General features: G+C 42.4%; 1 protein-coding gene across 4 annotated transcripts in view; it reads right to left on the bottom strand.

Moving 5' to 3' along the window:
- The window catches only part of LOC122541480 (hepatocyte cell adhesion molecule-like), a 170,714-nt gene that overhangs the window by 83,280 nt on the left and 66,921 nt on the right, over nucleotides 1-20,513 (bottom strand). For 3 of the 4 annotated variants that reach the window (XM_043678279.1, XM_043678281.1, XM_043678278.1), the window contains exons 4-6: nucleotides 17,896-18,012; nucleotides 17,674-17,775; nucleotides 14,285-14,413 (exon numbers count right to left, since the gene is read on the bottom strand). In XM_043678279.1, coding sequence (XP_043534214.1) covers nucleotides 14,285-14,413; nucleotides 17,674-17,775; nucleotides 17,896-18,012 — 348 coding nt within the window. The remainder of the gene's footprint in view (nucleotides 1-14,284; nucleotides 14,414-17,673; nucleotides 17,776-17,895; nucleotides 18,013-20,513) is intronic. The other variant, XM_043678282.1, reaches the window with a different exon arrangement.

Here is a 20,513-nt window from a genome sequence, read left to right on the forward strand (position 1 = left end):
TTAAATTAAGGGGGGGTAGATATAGGACTGAAGTTAGGGGTAGGTTCTTCACTCAGCGAGTCATGAGTTCATGGAATGCCCTGCCAGTAGCAGTGGTGGACTCTCCCTCTTTATGGGCATTTAAGCGGGCATTGGATAGGTATATGGAGGATAGTGGGTTAGTATAGGTTAGGTGGGCTTGGATCGGCGCAACATCGAGGGCCAAAGGGCCTGTACTGCGCTGTATTCTTCTATGTTCTATGTTCTAAGGCAATTAGTAGAGCAAGATGGAGCATGAAAAAGGACCTGCAAACAGAATTAGGGAGAATCCTAAGGAATTTCATAAATACATTAAAGGGAGGAGATTAATCAGAGAACGACTAGAGCCCATTAAGGTTAAGGGAACAACCTGAATATGAAGCGACAGGATATTGGAATGATGTTGAACAAATATTTCTCTATGGTCTTCACTCTGGAAAAGGAGAATGGAGGTACAGAATTCAGGACTGTGAGTGACTTGCACAGTTTGATATAGGAAATGGGAAGATATTCAAGGCTCTGTCATGTCTAAAATCAAGCTAATCCCCTGATCTTGATGAACTGCAACCCAGACTGCTGTGGAAGGTGAGGCAGGAAATTGCAGGGCTCTGACACAATTTTTTAATTCCGCTCTGGTCACAGAGGAAGTGCCAGAGGACTGGAGGATGGCTACTGTGGTTCTACATTTTAAGAACATAAGGAGCAGGAGTAAGCCGTCTGGCCCTTCGAGCCTGCTCCGCCATTCAATAAGACCATGGCTGATATTTTCATGGACTCAGCTCCATTTTTTTTAGATTAGATTAGATTACTTACAGTGTGGAAACAGGCCCTTCGGCCCAACAAGTTCACACCGACCCTCCAAAGAGCAACCCACCCAGATCCATTCCCCTATATTTATCTCTTCACCTAACACTACGGGCAATTTAGCATGGTCAATTCACCTAACTTGCACATTTTTGGACTGTGTGTACCCACGCAGACATTGGAAGAATATGCAAACACCACACAGACAGTTGCCTGAGATGGGACATGAACCCAGGTCTCTGGCGCTGTGAGGCAGCAGTGCTAACCACTGTGCCACCATACCGCCCATAATTACTCGCCCTCTCACCGTAATCCTTAATTCCTTTATTGTTCAAAAAAAAATCTACCTTAGCTTTAAAAGCAATCACTGAAGTAGCGTCAACTACTTCCCTGGGCAGGGAATTCCATAGATTCACATCCCTCGGGGTGAAGTTGTTCCTTCTCAATTCAGTCCTAAATCTGCTCCCCTCAACTTTAAGGCTATGCCCTCTTGTCCAAGTTTCACCTGCCAGCGGAAGCACCCTCTCTACTTCGATCTTATCTATTCCCTTCATAATTTTGTGTGTTTCTTTAACATTCCCCCTCATTCTGCTAAATTCCAATGAAAATAATCCCAGTCTACTCAGTCTTTCCTCATAAGCCAAACTCCTGAACTCCAGAATCAACCTCGTGAACCTTCTCTGTACCCCCTCTAGTGCCAGTACATCTCTTCTCAAGTAAGGAGACCAAAATTGCACAGGAGTGGCCTCACCAGCACCCTATTCGGCTGCAACATAACCTCCCTGCTTTTAAACTAAATCCATTCAGCAATGAAGGACAAAATTCCATTTGCCTTCCTAATTACCTGCTGTATCTGCAGACCAACCTTCTGTGATTCATGCACAAGGACACCCAGGTCCCTCTGCCCAGCAACATGCTGCAATTTTTTACCATTCAAATAATAGTCCTTTTTACTGTTATTCCTACAAAATGGATGACTTCATATTCATATTCTATCTGCCAGAACTTTGCCCACTCACTTAAACTATCTATGTTCCTCTGCAAAGTTTCAGTCTTCTGCACAGTTTGCTCTGCCACTCATCTTAGCAGCATCTGCAAACTTTGAGACACTACACGTGACCTCCAAATCCAAATCATCGATGTAAATTGTGAATAATTGCGGTCCCAATATTGATCCCTGAGGCACACAACTAGTTACTGATTGCCAACCACAATAGTACTCATTTATCTCCACTCTTTGTTTCCTGTTAGTCAATCAATCCTCTATCCATCCTAATACTTTACCTATAACACCATGTATCTTTATTTTATGCCCTGATGAAGGGCTTATGCCCATTCTCCTGCTCCTCAAATGCTGCCTGACCAGCTGTACTTTTCCAGCACCACACTCTAGACCCTATCTTTATCTTATGCAGCAGTGTTTTGTGTGGTACTTTGTTGAAGGCCTTTTGGAAGTCTAGATACACCACATCTACTGGATATGTGTTGTCCATCGTGTTCATAATATCTTCATAGAATTCCAAAAGATTAGTTAAGTATGACCTGCCCTTCATGAACCCATGCTGCATCTGCCAAACAGGACAATTTCTAACTAGATGCCTTGCTATTTCTTCCTTGATAACAGACTCAAGCAATTTCCCCACTACAGAAGTTAAGCTTCTGTAATTCTGACCTATAATTCCCCATCTTTTGTCCACTGCTCTTTTTAAACAGTGGTGTCACATTTGCTGTTTTCTAATCTGCTAGAACTGCCCAAGAGTTCAGTGAATTTTGAAAAAATTACCACAAGTGCTCTTGCTATTTCTTTGGCCATCTCTTTCGTACCCTTGGATGCATTCCATCAAGGTCAGGAGACTATCCTTAGCTCCATTAACCTGGCCACCACTACCTCTTCTGTGATGATGATTGTTTCCGGGTTCTCAGCTACCTTTGTCTCTTTGTCACTTACTGGCATGTTATTTGTGTCTTCCATTGTGAAAACCAACACAAAATACCTGTTCAATGCCTTGGCTATTTCATCCTATCCCATAACTAAATACTCCTTCTCATCCTCTAAAGGACCAACGTTTACTTTAGTCACTCTTTTTCTTTTTTATAGTTATAGAAACTTTTGTGATCTGTCTTGATATTCTGTGCTGGTTTTTTTTCTCATGTTCTATCTTATGTTTCTTTATAGCTCTTTTTGTAGCTTTCTGTTGACCTTGAAAGATTTCCCAATCTCCTAGTTTCTCACGGATCTTGGCCACTTTCAGTTTGATTGTCTCCCTTATTTCCTGAGACACTTATGGCAGATTACCCCTTTTCTTACAGTCCTTCCTTTTCCTGGATCTGTACTTGTGCAGAGCACTTTGAAATGCTACTTTGAAAGTCCTCCACTGCTCATCAATTGTCCCACCAAGAAGTCTTTGTTTCCAGTCTACTTTAGCCAACTCCTTCCTCAGCCTATTGTAGTCTCCCTTGTTTAAGGGCAGGATCCAGTAATAGATTTTATCTTCACACTCTCCATCTGTATTCAAAATTAAACCACACTGCGTTCGCTCTTTCCAAGAGGATTCCTAACTATGAGAATGGTGGTAGCAAAGAACCAAGAAATTACAGACTAGAGAATCTCACATCAGTGGTTGGGAAACTATTGGAGAAAATTCTGAAGGAGCGAATTAATACCCTCTTCGGTATGGGTTAATTAGGAATAGTCAGCATGGCTTTGTCAGAGGGAGAGCATGTCTAAAAAATTTGTTCAAATTTTTTGAATATATGATCAAGTGTGTGGATGAGGGAAGGTCAGTTAATGTAGTTTATGTGGATTTTAGCAAAACATTTAACAAGGTCCCACATCGGAGACTGATTGAGAAGGTTAAAGCACATGGAATTGAGGGAAACTTGGCAGGTTGAATCAGAAACTGGTTTAGTAATACGGAACAAAGGGTACTGGTAAGAGGCTGTTCAAGTGACTGGAGGCTGATGTCCAGCGGTAAGGACCCATGTTGTTTGTAAGTTGAAGAGACAGGTCAGGCTGGAACACAACAGGGAGCAAGGAATGGGTGGAGCTAAGAAGGGGATGGTGATGGTTTGGTGTTGTACTATAGGGCCCCAAATAGTCAACATGAATTAGAAGAACAAATATGCAGGGAGACTGAGGAGACTTGCAGGATCAATAAGGTTGTCATAGTAGGAGATTTTAATTTTCCTAACATAGATGGTGTGGAATTTGCTAAGTGCACTCAGGAAAGTTTCCTCAAGCAGGATATAGAGGTTCCTACTCGGGAAGGGGCAAAACCCGACCTATTCTTGGGAAATAGGGCAGGACAGGTGACAGAGGTACAGTGGGGGAGCACTTTGGGACCAGTGACCATGGTTCTATTAATTTTAAAGTTGTTATGGAGAGGGACAGAACTGGCCCATAGGTTCAAGTTTTAAATTAGGGTAAGGTGAATTTTGATGGAATTAGACAGGAGCTTGCAGGGGTTGATTGGAGCAGGGTTTTTTTGCGGGCAAAGGGACCTCGGCAAGTGGGAGTCCTTTAAAAGTGAGATAGCTAGAGTTTAAGGTCTAAATGTTTCCATGAGGATGAAGGGCAAGGTTGGTAGGAATAGGGAACCCTGGATGACATGAGATATTGAGGCTTTGACTAGAAAAAAAGGAGGCATGGCTCAGATACAGGCAGCTGGGATTAAGGGAATTCCCTGGAGGTATATAGGGAATACAGGAGTTTACTGAAAATGGAGCATGAGATAGTTTTGACTGAGAAGATTAGGGTGAATCTAATGAGGTTCTTTGAGCATATTAAAGAAAAATGAATAACTAGAGAGAGAATAGGGCCCCTCAAGGACTGAAATGGACATGTATGTGTAGAACTGCAGGAGATGGACGAGCCTCTCAATTAATATTCCTCCTCTGTGTTTACCATGGAGAAAGACGTGAAGACTTGGGAACTTGGGGGCGTTAGTGGTGATATCTTGGGGGCAGTCCATATCACAGGAGAGGAGATGTTGGATGAATTAGAATGTACAATGGTGGATAAATCTACTGGTCCTGACCAGATATATCCAAGAAACCTGTAAGAGGCTAGAGAAGAAATTGTGAGGGCCCTGGCTGATATCTTTGAAACATCATTAGCCATGGGGGTGGTCCCGGAAGACTGGAGAGTACAGAATGTTGTGCCATTATTCAAGAAGGGCTGCAAAGAAAAACCTGGAAACTACAGACCAGTAAGTTTACCATCTGTGGTGGGCAAGTTACTTGAGAAGATTCTGAGAGAAAAGATATACGTGCATTTGGAAAGAAAGGGTTTGATTAGGAGTCAGTATGGCTTTGTGCATGGGAAATCATGCCTCAAATTTTTTTAGAGTTTTTTGATGAAGTGACCAGAAAGGTTGATGAAGGCAGGGTGGCAGACTAGTCTACTTGGATTTCAGTAAGGCCTTTGATAAGGTTCCACATGGTAAGCTGCTCTGGAAAGTTAGATCACATTGAATTCAGGGCGAGCTGGCAAATTGGACACAAAATTGGCTTGATAGTAGAAAGCAGAGAGTAATAGTGGAAGGATGCTTGTCGGACTGGAGGCCTGTGACAAGTGGAGTGCCTCAGGCGTTGGTGTTGAGCCCATTACTGTTTGTTATCTATATCAATGAATTGGATGAGAATGTACAAGGCGTGATTCATAAGTTTGCTGATGACACTAAAATAGGTGGTATCTTGGACAGTGAGGAAGGTTCTCAGAAATTGCAGTAGGACCTTGATCAGCTGGGGAAGTAGGCTGAGAACTGGCAAATGGAGTTTAATATAGAGGTCTTGCATTTTGGCAAGTCAGATCAAGTAGGAGCTTCATAATGAATGGTAGGGCCTTAAGGAATGCAGTGGAACAGAGGGATCTTGGACTTCAGATTCACAGTTCTCTAAAAGTGGAGTCACAGGTAGATAGGGCAGTAAAGAAGACATTTGGCCTTCATCAGTCAGGGCACTGAATTTAGAAGTTGGGAAGTTATGTTGCAGTTATACAGAACATTGGTGAGGTCACACTTGGAGTATTGCTGTTCAGTTCTGGTCACCTTGTTATCGGAAGGTTGTTATTAAACTGGAGAAAGTGCAGAAGAAATTTACAAGGATATTGCCTGGACTCAGTGGATCTGTGTTATAGGGAGAGGTTGGGCAAGCTGGGATGTTTTTCTTTCAAGTGTAGGAGAACGAGGAGGGATGTTATCGAGGTATAAGATCATGAGAGATATGGAAAAGGTGAATGCACTCAGTCTTTTTCACAGGGTTGAGAAATTGAGGACCAGAGGGCTTCAGGTTAAAGTTAGAGTGGAAATGAACCTGAGGGGCAATATTTTTATGGAATGAGCTGCCAGTGAAAGTGGTTGAGGTGGGTACATTAACAACATTTAAAAGGTATTTGGACAAATATATGAATAGGAAGGGATTAGAAGGATATGGGCCAAGTGAGGAAATGAGGTTCGTGTGGTCAGCATGGACCAGTTTGGGCCAAAGGACTTGTCTCAGTGCTGTAGGATTTTATGACTCTACATACATGAATGATGCAGATGAAAATGTGTGGGAAATGTTAAGCACATTTGCAGATGACACCAAAGTTTATGGAATAGTTAACAGTGAAGATGATTGTAGGTTTTAGGAAGATATAGATGGATTGATAAGAAGGGTGGACCAGTGGCAGATAGTAATTAATACTGATAAGTTTGAGGTGATGCATTTTGGAAGAAGAAACAAGATTAGAGAGTATTTAATGAATGGCAGGACACTGGGTAGCTCAGAGGAACAGAGGGATCTTGGATAATAATTCACAGATCCCTGAAATCAGCAGAGCACGTGAATAAGATAGTTAAGTAGGCATATGGTACTCTTGCCTTCATAAGTTGTGGAATAGAGTATAAGAGCAAAGAGGTAATATTGGAGTTGTACTGAGCATTGGTTAGGCCACAACTAGAGTATTGATTAGATTCCCTACAGTATGGATACAGGCCCTTCAGCCCAAAAAGTCCACACTGACCCTCCGAAGAGTAACCCACCCAGAAATATTCCCCCTACCCTATATTTACCCCTGACTAATGCACCTAACACTATGGGCAATTTAGCATTGCTAATTCACCTAACCTGCACATCTTTGGATTGTGGGAGGAAACCCATGCATACACGGGGAGAATGTGCAAACTGCACACAGTCGCCCGGTATGGGAATTGAACCCAGGTCCCTGGCACTGTGAGACAGCACTGCTAACCACTGACCCACCGTGTCAGCCATGATGTGCAGTTCTGGTCACCGCACTACAGGAAGGATGCAAAATCACTACAAGAGGTTCACCAGGATGTTGCCTGAGATGGAGAAATTGAGCTATTACAGCAGAGAGAACTGTTTGGGATGGAGTGGGGTGGGGGGAAGCATGATTGAGGTGTATAAGATTATGACAGGTATGGACAGTGTGAATAGAGACTGGGTGTTCCCTATGATTGAGGGGTCAATCATGAGAGGGCATAGTTTCAGGGTAAGGGGCAGGAGATTCAGAGGGGATTTGGGAAAAACAATTTTCACTCAGTGGATGGTGAGAATCTGGAGTGTACTGCCTGGGAAGGTAGTGGAGGCCAGAAACCTTACAACCTTTAAAAATATTTGGATGAGCACTTCAAATATCATAACATTCAAGGATATGGAGGAAGAAACAAGATGAGGGAATACTTAATGCAAGGCAGAATATTGGGTAACTCAGAGAAACAAAAGGATCTTGGAGTAATTATTTTCGGATCCCTGAAGTTGGTCGAGCACGAGAATAGAATAATTAAGTAGGTACATGGGGCACTTGCTTTCATCAGTCATGGTATAGAGTATAAATGCAAGGAGGTAATGTTGGGGGTGAATTTGCTCCTATGTTCAAGGATGTGGGTTAGGTTTAATGCAGGAAATTGGGATTAGCCCACTTTTAGAGACAATAATGTCGATGCAGACTCAATGTGTTGAAGGGCCTATTCTGCGTTGTATGAATCTGTGAATCTAATCTATGAATGTACAAAAGGCAGTTTACAGGGTTCTTTCTGACAAGTAAGATCTGTAGAAGCAGAAGTGCTCTGGACACCAATCTCCAGAGCACTGAGCACCGAGCTTCTAAAGAAAACAGTCCATAAAAATAACTGAGTCTGTGTCTGTAGATACTAGACCATAGAGACTAAAGTGCTCAGCTTGTAAGAAGGCTGGCCAGAAATCTGGTGAAAACTGAGGGTACAGAAAACCCATACGTTAATAAGAGAGAGTTTCAGAAACCAGTTACAGTGATTCCAACTGAACAAGGAGTATCTATAAAGTTACTATTAAGGGTAAAAATATGATTTTTAATTTCTGATATTGTAAATAATTTGTTTCAAATTTGTGTCAAATGCAAGCAAGTTCATGATTTTCTTTTATGTGATCAACTTTGATGTTCTTTTGTTAAAGTACATTGTCAGCTACTTGTGGATATGTTCAGTGACTGACCATCACGATATACAAAGAGGAATTAAAAAATATATGGACTATCAAGTCATATTTCTCTTTAGGGTCTGACCAGTACAGTATTCTCATCTGTCTGGATCATAACAACCCTTCCAATTTACTTGTGACAGGCACTAAAAACCAAATTATTTCCTGAGCAGACAGAATGACAAAAGATAATGGCATAAAACATAAATACTCCAAACTTGTTGACAACACAAAATTGGGCAGTATTGAGACAGTGTTGATGACAGCATATCAATAGATTAAGTGAATAGGGAAAGCTGTGGCAAATGGATTCCAAAATAAGTAAGTCTGAGGTTAACCATTTCAGACAGAGCATGGATAGATCAAGGTATTTTTCAAAAGGCACAATGTTAAATATGGTGAATGTTCTGCGGGTTTTGGGGATTCAGGTGCATAGCTCTTTAAAATGCCACAAACATTTGCAGAAAATAGTCAAGAAGGCTAATGGAATGCTGGCCTTCATATCTAAAGGGCTGGAGTACAGGGATGCAAGTGTTATGCTGCAGTTATACAAAACCTGTGATTCTGTGTTTTCATAGTGGTTCAAGTATGGAATGAGCTGTCAGACGAGGTGGTGGAGACTGGTACAATTATATTTAAAAGGCAGCTGGATGGGTATATGAACAGGAAGGGTTAAGAAGGATATGGGCCAAATACTAGCAAATGGGATGAGATTAATTTAAGATATCTGGTTGGTGAGGACTAATTGGATCGAAGGGTCTGTTTCAATGCTGTAACACTCTATGACTAATGACATGATTCACTGAAAGGCTTTTGATCCCTTGTAGTACACCTAGGGGTTGTGGTGCTCCTTGAATGTCTTTAAGGCTGGGAGAGACAATGTTTTGACCTCTCAGGGAATGGAAAATATGGTAGCAGGCAAGAAAGTTGAGGCAACAATTTAATCAAGAGGAAGGGTTTCAGGTTTATGGATAATTGGGGCTTGTTCTGGGGAAAGGGGGACCTCTACAAACAGGACTGTCTTCACTTGAACCAGAGGGGTACAAATATCCTGGGTGGGAAATTTGCTAGTTCTTTTCAGGTGGTTTTAAACTAGCTCAGCAGGGAGATGGGAACTTGTGTTGTAGTTCCAGTACACAGGAGGATTAGAGTAAGGAGGACATGAACAGGATTTCACAGTCACAGGAATGTGCTGGCAGACAGCAAGCTGGTTTGAAGTGTGTCTACTTCAACGCCAGGAGTATCCAGAATAAGGTAGGTGAGTTTGTAGCATGGATAGGTACCTGGGACTTGATGCTGTGGCCATTTCTGAGACATGGATAGAGCAGGGTCAGGAATGGATGTTGCAGGTTCCAGGGTTTAGATCTTTCATTAAGATCAGGGAAGGTGGTAAAAGAGGAGGAGGTGTGGCTTTGTTAGTCAAGGATGGTGTAACAGTGGCTGAAAGACCTTTTGACTTATTTTGCATCAGTATTTACTGTGGAAAAGGACATGGAAGATACGGAATGTAGGAAAATAGATGGTGACATCTTGAGAAAAACGTCCATATTACAGAGGAGGAAGTGCTGGATGTCTTGATACACAGAGGTGGATAAATCCCCAGGACATGATCAGGAGTACCCTAGAACTCTGTGGGAAGCTGGGGAAGTGATTGCTGGGCCTCTTGCTGAGATATTTGTATCATTGATAGTCACAGGTGAGGTGCCAGAAGACTGGAGGTTGGCTAACATGGTGCCACTGTTTAAGAAGGGTGGTAAGGACAAACCAGGGAACTGTACACCAGTGAGCCTGACCTCGGTGGTGGGCAAGTTGTTGGAGGGAGTCCTGAGGGACAGGGTGTACATGTATTTGTAAAGGCAAGGACTGATTCGGGATAGTCAACATGGCTTTGTGCGTGAGAAATCATGTCTCACAAACTTGATTGAGTTTTTTGAAGAAGTAACAAACAGGATTGATGAGGGCGGAACGTTAGATGTGACCTATATGGACTTCAGTAAGATGTTCGACAAGGTTTCCCATGGGAGACTGGTTAGCAAGGTTAGACCTCACGGAATACAGGGAGAACTAGCCATTTGGATATAGAACTGGCTCAAAGGTAGAAGACAGAGGGTGGTGGTGGAGAGTTGTTTTTCAGACTGGATGCCTGTGACCAGTGGAGTGCCACAAGGATCAGTGCTGGGTCCTCTACTTTTCATCATTGATATTAATGATTTGGATGCAAGCATTAGAGGTATAGTTAGTAAGTTTGCAGATGACACCAAATTTGGAGGTGTGGTGGACAGCGAAGAGAGTTACCTCAGAGTACAACAGGATCTTGATCAGATGGGCCAAAAGGGCTGAGAAGTGGCAGAAGGAGATTAATTCAGATAAGTGCGAGGTGCTGCATTTTGGGAAAACAAATCTTATCAGGACGTATACACTTAATGGTACGGTCCTGGGGAGTGTTGCTGAACAAAGAGACCTTGGAGTGCAGGTTCATAGCTCCTTGAAAGTGGAGTCGCAGGTAGATTGGATAGTGAAGAAGGCATTTGGTCCACACCGACAGTCACCTGAGATTGGAATTGAACCTCAGACCCTGGTGCTGTGAGGCAGCAGTGTAAACCACTGAGCCACCGTGCCAAGTTTGCAGATGACACCAAAATTGAAGGTGTAGTGGACAGTGAAGAAGGTTACCTCACATTACAGGGAGAGGCTGAGGCTCTTTTCCCTGGAGCGTTGAGGGGTGACTTTATAGAGGTTTACAAAATTATGAGAGGCATGGATAGGATAAATAGACAAAGTCTTTTCCTTGTCGTCGGGGAGTCCAGAACTAGAGGGCATGGGCTTAGGGTGAGAGGGGAAAGATTTAAAAGAGACCTAAGGGGCAACCTTTTCACGCAAAGGGTGGTACATGCATGGAATGAGCTGCCAGTGGTGGAGGCTGGTACAATTGTAACATTTAAAAGGCATTTGGATGGGTATATGAATAAGAAGGGTTTGGAGGGATATGGGCCAGGTGCTGGCAGGTGGGACTAGATTGGGTTGGGATATCTGGTCGGCATGGACGGGTTGGACTGAAAGGTCTGTTTCCATGCTGTACATCTCTATGAATCTATGACTCTTCTACTGAGGTAGTATGGGCTGAGTTTAGAAATAGGAGCGGCGAGGTCACACTGCTGGGATCTTTTTATAGGCCTCCGTAGAGTTCCAGAGATGTGAAGGAGAGGATTGGCAAATCAATTCTGGACAAGAGTGAAAGGATCAGGGTGGTCATTATGGGGGACTTTAACTTCCCCAACATTGACGGGAAGTGCTATAACACTAGTGCATTGGATGGATCCGTTTTTGTCTCATGTGTGCAGGAGGGCCAATAAAAGGGGAGGGCCAATAAAAGGGGAGGTCACACTGGATGTAGTACTTGGAAATGAACCAGGCCAGGTGTTTGATTAAGTGATAGGTGAGCACTTTGGACAGAGTGACCATAATGTGGTTACGTTTAGTTCAGTGATGGTAAAGGATAGGTACATGCACACCGCAGGAGTAATAGATGGGGGAAGGGCAATCATAATGTGATTAAGCAAGACTTCGGAGGCATAGAATGGGGTAGCAAAATGCAGGGGATGGGGACAATCGAAATGTGGAGCTGGTTTAAGGAACAGATATTGCATGTCCTTGATAGGTGTGTCCCTGTCAGGCAGGGAGGAAGAGGGAATTACTAAAGAAATTGCATCTCTTGTTAAGTGGAAGATGGAGGCTTATGTGACAATGAGACAAGGTGGTTCAAATGAGGTGATGGAGAGTTACAGAATAGCTAGGAAGGATTTAAAGAGAGAATTAGGAAGAGCAAGGAGAGGACATGAACAGTCTTTAGCAAATAGAATAAAGGAAAGCCCGAAAGCGTTCTATTGATCGGTGAGGAATAAAAGGATGAATCAGGTAGGAATAGGGCCTGTCAAAGACAGAAGTAGCAAGTTGTGGATCCTGTGGAGATCGGAGAGGTGTTAAATGAATATTTCTCAAGTGTTTTCACTCAGGAAAAGGAGAATATTGTAGAGGAGAAGACTGAGATACAGGCTATTAGACTTGAAAGGATTGAGGTTAGTAAGGAGGGGGTGTTATCAATTGTAGAAGGTGTGAAAGTAGATTAGTCCCCTGAGCCAGATGGGATTTTTCTGAGAATTCTCTGAGCTCGGGAGGAGATAGCCAAGCTTTTGGCATTGATCTTTGAGTCCTCACTGTCTACAGGTTTAGTACCAGAGGACTGGAGGATTGCAAATGTTGTGCCCTTGTTCAAGAAGGGCAGTAGAGATGACCCAGGTAATTATAGACCAGTGAGCCTTAAGTCAGTTGTAAGAAAAGTTTTAGAAAGGATTAGAAGAGATAGGATTTATAATCATCAAGCAAGCAACAATTTGATTGGAAATAGTCAACACAGATTTATCAAGGGCAGGTCGTGTCTAACCAACCTCATTGAGTTTTCTCAGAAGGTGGCCAAACTTGTGGATGAGGGAAGGGCACACATGGTATAATAAGGTTCCACATGGTAGGCTAATGGAGAAAATGTGGAGGCATGGGATTGAAGGTGATTTAGCAGTTTAGATTAGAAACTAGCTTTCTGAAAGTGGTGGTTAATGTAAAATATTCAGCCTGGAGTCCGGTTACCAGTGATGTGCCATAAGGATCTGTTTTGGGACCACTGCTGTTTGTCATTTTTATAAACGACTTGGACGCAGGCATAAGCGGATGGGTTAGTAAGTTTGCTGATGATACTAAAGTCGGTGGAGTGGTGGACAGTGTGGAATAATGTTGGAGGTTGCAGGGAGACTTGGATAAACTGCAGAATTGGGCTGAAAGGTGGCAAATGGAGTTCAATGCAGATAAATGTGAGGTGACTCACTTTGGGAAGAATAACAGGAAGGCAGAATACTTGGTCAATGGAAAGATTCTTAGTAGTATGGATGTGCAGAGGGATCTTGGAGTCCATGTACATGTACATAGATCCCTGAAAGTTGCCATCCAGGTTGATAGAGCTGTTAAGAAGGCAAATGGTGTGTTAAGTTTCATTTGTGGAGGGATTGCGTTCTGGAGCCATGATATCATGCTGCAACTATACAAAATGCTAGTGCGGCCTCACTTCGCGTGTTGTGTACAGTTCTGGTCGTCCCATTACAGGAAAGATGTGGAAGTATTGGAAAAGGTGCAGAGGAGATTTACCAGGATCTTATGTGGTCTGGACTGAAGGTCTTTTGAGGAAAGGCTGAGGGACTTGGGTCTGTTCTCATTGGAGAGAAGAAGGCTAAGAGGGGATTTGATAGAGACATACAAGAGGATCAGAGGATTAGATACAGTGGACAGTGAGAGTCTTTTTCCTAGGATGATGACATCTGCTTGTACGAGGGGGCATAGCTGCAAATTGAGAGGTGACAGATTTAAGACAGATGTCAAAGGCAGGTTCTTTACTCAGAGAATGGTAAGGGCAAGGAATGCTCTGCTTGCCAACATAGTTAACTCAGCCACATTAGGGGAATTTAAACAGTCCTTGGATAAGCATTGAATGATGATGATGGGATACTGTAGAGTGATGGGCTGAGATTCGTTCACAGGTTGGCGCAAAATTGAGGGCTAAAGGGCCTGTTCTGCGCTGTATTGTTCTATGTTCTATAATTGCATGAAATGATGGGGCAGGTTCACAGGCCTGTTCCTTTCTCTCTTGTTTTTATAAGTGCACCTGACCAATCTTTGGGATAACTGAGAATGTTGATTAACACAGTGCAGTCAATGTTGCACCTCTGCACTTTTGGAAGTTTTTTGACAAAATACCACACTCCTGTTTTAAGAAGATTACAATGCGTGGAACGAAGGAGAAAGTGTGGTATGAACATAAAATTGCCTTAATGTTAAGAAACAGGGCTGGTGGTGGTTGAATGCTTTTAATGGTTTCCTTTAAGGCTCAGTTTTGAGCCCTTTCAAGTTTTATAAACAAACTTAGCATATAGACCAGCATGAAGAAGTTCAAACTTACGTTTCCTGAGTAAAAATGAACCTATGTCATCCCTGTAGGGATGGAGGTAAAGGAATACAATATAGCCAGTCAATCCCAAGACCATGCAAAATACCATCCCTGAAATCACTCGAAATGCTACTGAAATATCTGGAAAAGGGCAAAAGAAAGGCAACAATGAAAAACCATGTGAAATTAGTTTTACATATATATTTTTAATATGTTATTTTCAAATATATTCATAGCTCAGAGTACATTAATTGCTCCCCAATACAACAAACAATAATGTAACATCATTTCCCCAACCTGTGAGTCTTTAAGTGGAATTCCTCACTGGACCACTAAATTCAGGTCCTTTTAACAGCTTATTTTGTCCAGTGGGAAAGGTCGTGGTGTACTGTTACTACACTAATGACATAGAGCTTCAAACTAATGCTGCAGAAACATGGGCTCAAATCCCACCAAGGCAGATGTTAAAATTTAAATTCAATAAAAACAAATCCAGACTTAACCATTAACCACTACTGATTGTCATAAAAAAAACTCATCTGGTTCACTAATACTCTTTAGGGAAGGATATCGGCCATCCTTATGTGGTCTGGCCTCAATGTGATTCTAGATCCACATCAACGGGGATGACTCTTAACTGACCTTTGGCAATTAGGGATAGATAATGAATACTGGCCTAGCCAGTGATGTCCACATCCCAATACTGACTACGAAAGGAAAAGCAATGGTGTCCAAATGGTTCAGTAGCACCTGAAGTATGTTGAATGGCATTTAGGTCAAATGATATACAGCCTTGTTAGGACTATTTTAGAAAGACAGCAGACCTTCCTTCTCCATTAATAATAATGGTCTTTTGTCTAGTTTGATTGTCTCTGAATAAATGTTGAGTGGCATTTACAGTCATGTTGCATTTCTGAAACTGAATCAACCATAAGGGCCAGTACATGACAATGTAAGCTCTCCTCTCAACACAGTACTTTAGCCATTGTTTCCCTTGCTTCTGACACCATGTATCTCAGTGGAAGCCGTTAGTATTGGGTATAGTCTTAACTGGATTGCAGAAACCATTTGTTTTTAGCTGTTCATGGGTTGTGGGCATTGCTGGTTGGGCCAGCATTTGTTATCTTCCCAATATCATATTGAAGCAATGTTCTGCATCATTGGGGATAAATGCCAGTGTTGAAAATACTTCAGCCTTGTCTTTGAGGATAGAGATATTTGTGGAGTGTCCTTTTGTTGTTGGTTGTTTCAATATCCAGGGTTGCAGGTAGACAGGATAGTGAAGAAGGTGTTTGGTATGCTTGTCATTATTAGTCAGTGTATTGAGCATAGGGGTTGGGATATCATGATGCGGCTGCTGTACAGGCAGCTGTTAGGCCACTTTTGGAATACTATATGCAATTCTGGTCTCCCTGGTATGGGAAGATGCTGTGAAACTTGAAAGGGTTGAAGACTTACAAGATGTCACTGGCATTGGAGGATTTGAGCTATAAGGAGAGGCTGAATATCTGGGGCTATTTTCACTGGAGTGTAGGAGGCTGAGCGATGACCTTATAAAAGGTTTATAAAATCATGAAGGTCATTTATAGAGTGAATAGCCGAGGTATTTTTCCCAGAGTCCAAAACTAGAGGCCATGGGTTTAAGGTGAGAGGGGATAGATTTAAAAGGGACCTAAGGGGTAAATGCTTCACATAGAGGGTGGGGCATGCATGGAGTGAGCTATCAGAGGAAGAGGTGGAGAGTGGTACAATTACAAGATTTAAAAGGCATCTGGATGGGTACATGAACAGGAAGGATTTAGAGGGACATGGACCAAATGCTGGCAAATGGGACTAGATTAATTTAAGACATTTGATCGGCATTGACGAGTTGGCCCAAAGGGTCTGTTTCTGTGCTGTATAACTCTCTGACTGTATGACTGAATGTGGTAGGCCTACAAAGCTTAGATCTGATCCACTAGTTGTGGTATTGTTTAGCTCTATCGATTATGCACAGCATTCACTGTTTGGCAATTCCTCCTGCACTCTCCACTGATCACCTGACTTCATAAAGGTAAAGTGGGGGTTATGCTGGGCCATGAGATTACAAATGGAGTTGAACATAGTTCTGCTGCTTTGACAGCCTTCAACACCCTATGGTTAAGCAGTTTTGAGTTGCTAAATCTGTTTGAAATCTATCCTATTTAGCACATGGTGAAGCAAACAACACAATGGAGAGTATCTTCAAATGTGAGCACAGGACTTTGTCTCCACAAGGACTGTGTGGTGGTCACTCTCACCAATACGGTCATTAGGAGAAAGTGAGGACTGCAGATGCTGGAGATTAGAGCTTAAAAATGTGTTGCTGGAAAAGCGCAGCAGGTCATAAACGTCGATTCTCCTTCTCCTTGGATGCTGCCTGACCTGCTGCACTTTTCCAGCAACACATTTTTAAGCTCCAATATTGTCATTGGCAGATGCACCTGCAGCTGGCAGGTTGGTAAGGATGAGGTCAAGTATGCTTTTCCCTCTTGTTGGTTCCCTCACCACTTGCCACTGAACAAGTCTTGCAGCTATGTCCTTTAGGACCCAACCAGCTCAGTCAGTTGTGCTGCTACTGAGTAGAAAGTGAGGTCTGCAGACGCTGGAGATCAAAGCTGAAACTTTATTGCTGGAACAGCACAGCAGGTCAGGCAGCATCTAGGGAACAGAAGATTCGACGTTTCGGGCACATGCCCTTCTTCGTCACTCTTTGTGAGGACAGAGTAATTCTGTGCCATTTCCATATTAAGAAAGTGTCAGAGAAATTTCAACAAATTTGGCAGTAGTTGTAGATAGAAAATCTGAGTTAAAGCCTCGTACAGCTCTTTTTCAGTTTTGAAGGTAAGTTAAATTACACTTGAAACATTAACATTGCCAGGCTTGCTGAGCTTCTCCAGCACTCTCTGATTGTAATTTAAATGTTACTAACTTCCTTGTAACCATTTATATGCATCAACCATGTGGTGGACCATAAATGTAGACCTCTTATTAAGCTAATCTCAACAAGTAAAGTGAACCCAATGTAACGTGAAATATATACTAAATTTAATTTTGAAATACTCTCAAGTCTTATGTCAATGGGAGTAGAGTGGGCAGAAAGGTTATAGCATGATGCACAATCTCCCTGTTTGAACATGCAATTCTTTTCCAGCTCACTCACAGCTGTAGCTTTGTTAACTGACGGCACTGAAAAACTCATCCCAGTGCGCAATTGTATATGTTTTACCTGCACCTGAAATCTGAAATAATCACTTAGGAAACAACCTTAGGTACATATCAGGAACTGCCCAATACTGTTCACAAAATCTGCTCCTTGAAATGGGGCAAGAACAGGAGCTCAGCATCTGAAGTAAATTAAAATAGACAAACTGTGTACCAACCTGCATCCAAGGTACACAGTATACAAGAAATTAGCAAACATATGTAGCACTTCATTTCAATGAATAGAAAAGCAACAGTGAGCTGCGTTTGGTGTTTCTGACCTATGGATTACAAACAAATGAAACGGAAATTAAATAAAGTAATATTGGAACATTGAAAATTATCAAGGTGCAAATTGAAACAGATGAAGCGTGAACAAAAAGAGAAAATGGATTTAGTACCTTTGTACTTTTCTATGCAGAAAAAAATGATGAAGAAGACTGCAGCAAAGGACATCATTGTACTGACCAGAGCGATAACAGAGCTAACAAGAATGCGTTTGTGGAGAAACTGTATTCCTGAAACAGAGATGAGTAATAAATTTTCTTCAATTCCAAAATATGGTGGAAAACAAGCATAAAATCTGTACAAATCACACACTAATACCACTTCTGAAAACTTCTGCTTCCTGCAGACTTCCACTAACAAAAGAGCAGCAGATTGCAACTGGTTCTGGGAGACAGAGGAAATATATGCCAGACAGATTATATCTTGACAAAGCCAAAACCAGTATTCCACTTCAAGAAGTTTGATAGTGTTACTCGAAAGCATTTAAATTAACTTGGCAGTAGGATGGGAACAAAGATTAACATTAGAACAGACAAAGGTGTAAAAGGATTGGGAAAGGTATGCTAAAGATTGTTCTGCTGTTAACGCGTGCATCATTAATGCAAATTTGCTGTAATGCAAATGATGATTTGGGGACACTGTTTCTAAACTGCAAACTTTTAAAGCGTGTATTGGTTACAACACAAATCTGGCCCCATTAGTTTAAATGCTGCTGCTATTATGCCATTTTCTTCTAACTTGGGATTGCATGAGAACGGAACTACTGCATTATAGCAGAACTGACTGTACACTAGAAATAGATCTAGATGAGATCAGATCAAGATACAATAAAAGATGATCAAAATCAGGCTTATTGTACAAGCATGTACACACACAGTTCAATTGTTCATTTGTTGAATGTGAATGTCTGAGCCAGCATTTATTGCCCATCCTTATACTCCCTCGTTACTGACTCTTCGACCAATGGGAACAGCTGCTTAACCAGCCTCTCATCATAGCTTAAATGCTCCACTCCGGACAACATTCTTATGAATCCCTTCTGCATTCTCTCCAATGCTATCAGATCCTTCTTACAGTGTGGTGGCCTGATTTGTAAACAATATTCTAGCTGTTGCCTGATCAAAGGGCAGCAAGATGGCTCAGTGGTTAGCACTGCTGCCTCACAACGCTAATGACCCGGTTCCATTCCCACCTCGGGTGACTGTTTGTGTGGAGTTTGCGCTTTCTCCCTGTCTCTGTGTGGGTTTCCTCTGGGTGCTCCAGTTTCCGCCCACAGACCAAAGATGTGCAGGTGAGGTGAAATGGTCATGCTAAATTGCCCATAGTGATAGGTGGATTAGTCAGGGGTAAATACAGGTTAGGGGAATGGGTCTGGGTGGGCTTCTCTTCAGAGGGTCAGTGTGGACTTGTTGGGCCAAAGGGCCTGTTTCAATGCTGTAAGAAATCTAATCAAAGTTCAGTACAGCTCTAACATAATCTTCCTGTTCACAACTGACAAAGACATGTATCTCGTATGTCTTCTTAACTATCTTATTAACCTGTCCTGCTGCCTTCAGGGATCTGCAGATAAGCACTCCAAGATCCATCTGTTCCTTTGAGCTCATGTCCTGCCTTTCATTAAGTATTCCAGTGCCTTGTTTCTTTTTCCAGAGCACATCACCTCATAATTTTCAGGGTTAAGTTCCATCTGCCACTGATCTGCCACCTGATCAATCAGTTTATATCCTCCTGCAACCTAAGATTATTTTCCTCACCCTGCTAATCTTCCTGTCATCCACAAACCCTACTTATCGTCCTCTCCCGATCTCTCCCCCGCTATTTTTATCAATATCATTTATCGTTTTTCCATATTACCAAGGTCCATTGAGGGAAGAAATGCATCATCTTTACCTGGTCTGGTCTCCAGACCCACTGCAAGGTGACTGTCTTTTTAACTGCCCTCAGAATTGGCCTAGCAAGTCACTTCACTGAATTGTATCAAACTGTTGTGTTTGCTGCAGTTCCAGGAAGTGGCCTCAAAGACAATCAGAGATGAGCAAAAAATACTGGCCTTGCCAGCAATTCTCACATTCCATGGTTAAACTTTAAAAATGACACAAAGTGTGAAGTGATACTTTTCACAAAGAAGCACAAGGGCAGGCAATATAAAATTAAAAGTGCAATTCTGAAGAGGATAAAGCAGAGAGAGACCTGAGAGTAAAGGTTTATAAATCATGGATAACAGCAGCGCAACCTGAGCAAGTGGTTAATAAGAAACAGTGTAATCCTGGATTTAATAAATAAATAGGGTTAGGGCAGCACGGTGGCTCCGTGATCAGCACTGCTGCCTCACTGCACCAGGGACCCAGGTTCAATTCCAGCCTTGGGTGATTCTCCCCATGGCTGCATGGGTTTCCTCCGGGTGCTCTGGTTTCCTCCCACAGTCCAAAGATGTGCAGGTCAGGTGAACTTGCCATGCTAAATTGCCCGTAGTGTTAGGTGCATTAGTCAGCGGTAAAATATAGTGTAGGGGAATGGGTCTGGGTGGGTTACTCTTCGGAGTGTCAGTGTGGACCTGTTAGGCCAAAGGGCCTGTTTCCATACTGTAAGTGAATCTAATCTAATAAATCCCCTGTGCCTTTAAAAACATTGGTGGGCTCTAAATGCAGAAGTCCTGCCGCAAAATCTGGCAGCTCCCAATTGTGTTGCCAGGGGAAAATGGACAGTGCATGAGGCATACAAGTGAGAAATT

This window comes from Chiloscyllium plagiosum, chromosome 37 (assembly GCF_004010195.1).
Source record: "Chiloscyllium plagiosum isolate BGI_BamShark_2017 chromosome 37, ASM401019v2, whole genome shotgun sequence".
NCBI classification, from domain to species: domain Eukaryota; kingdom Metazoa; phylum Chordata; class Chondrichthyes; order Orectolobiformes; family Hemiscylliidae; genus Chiloscyllium; species Chiloscyllium plagiosum.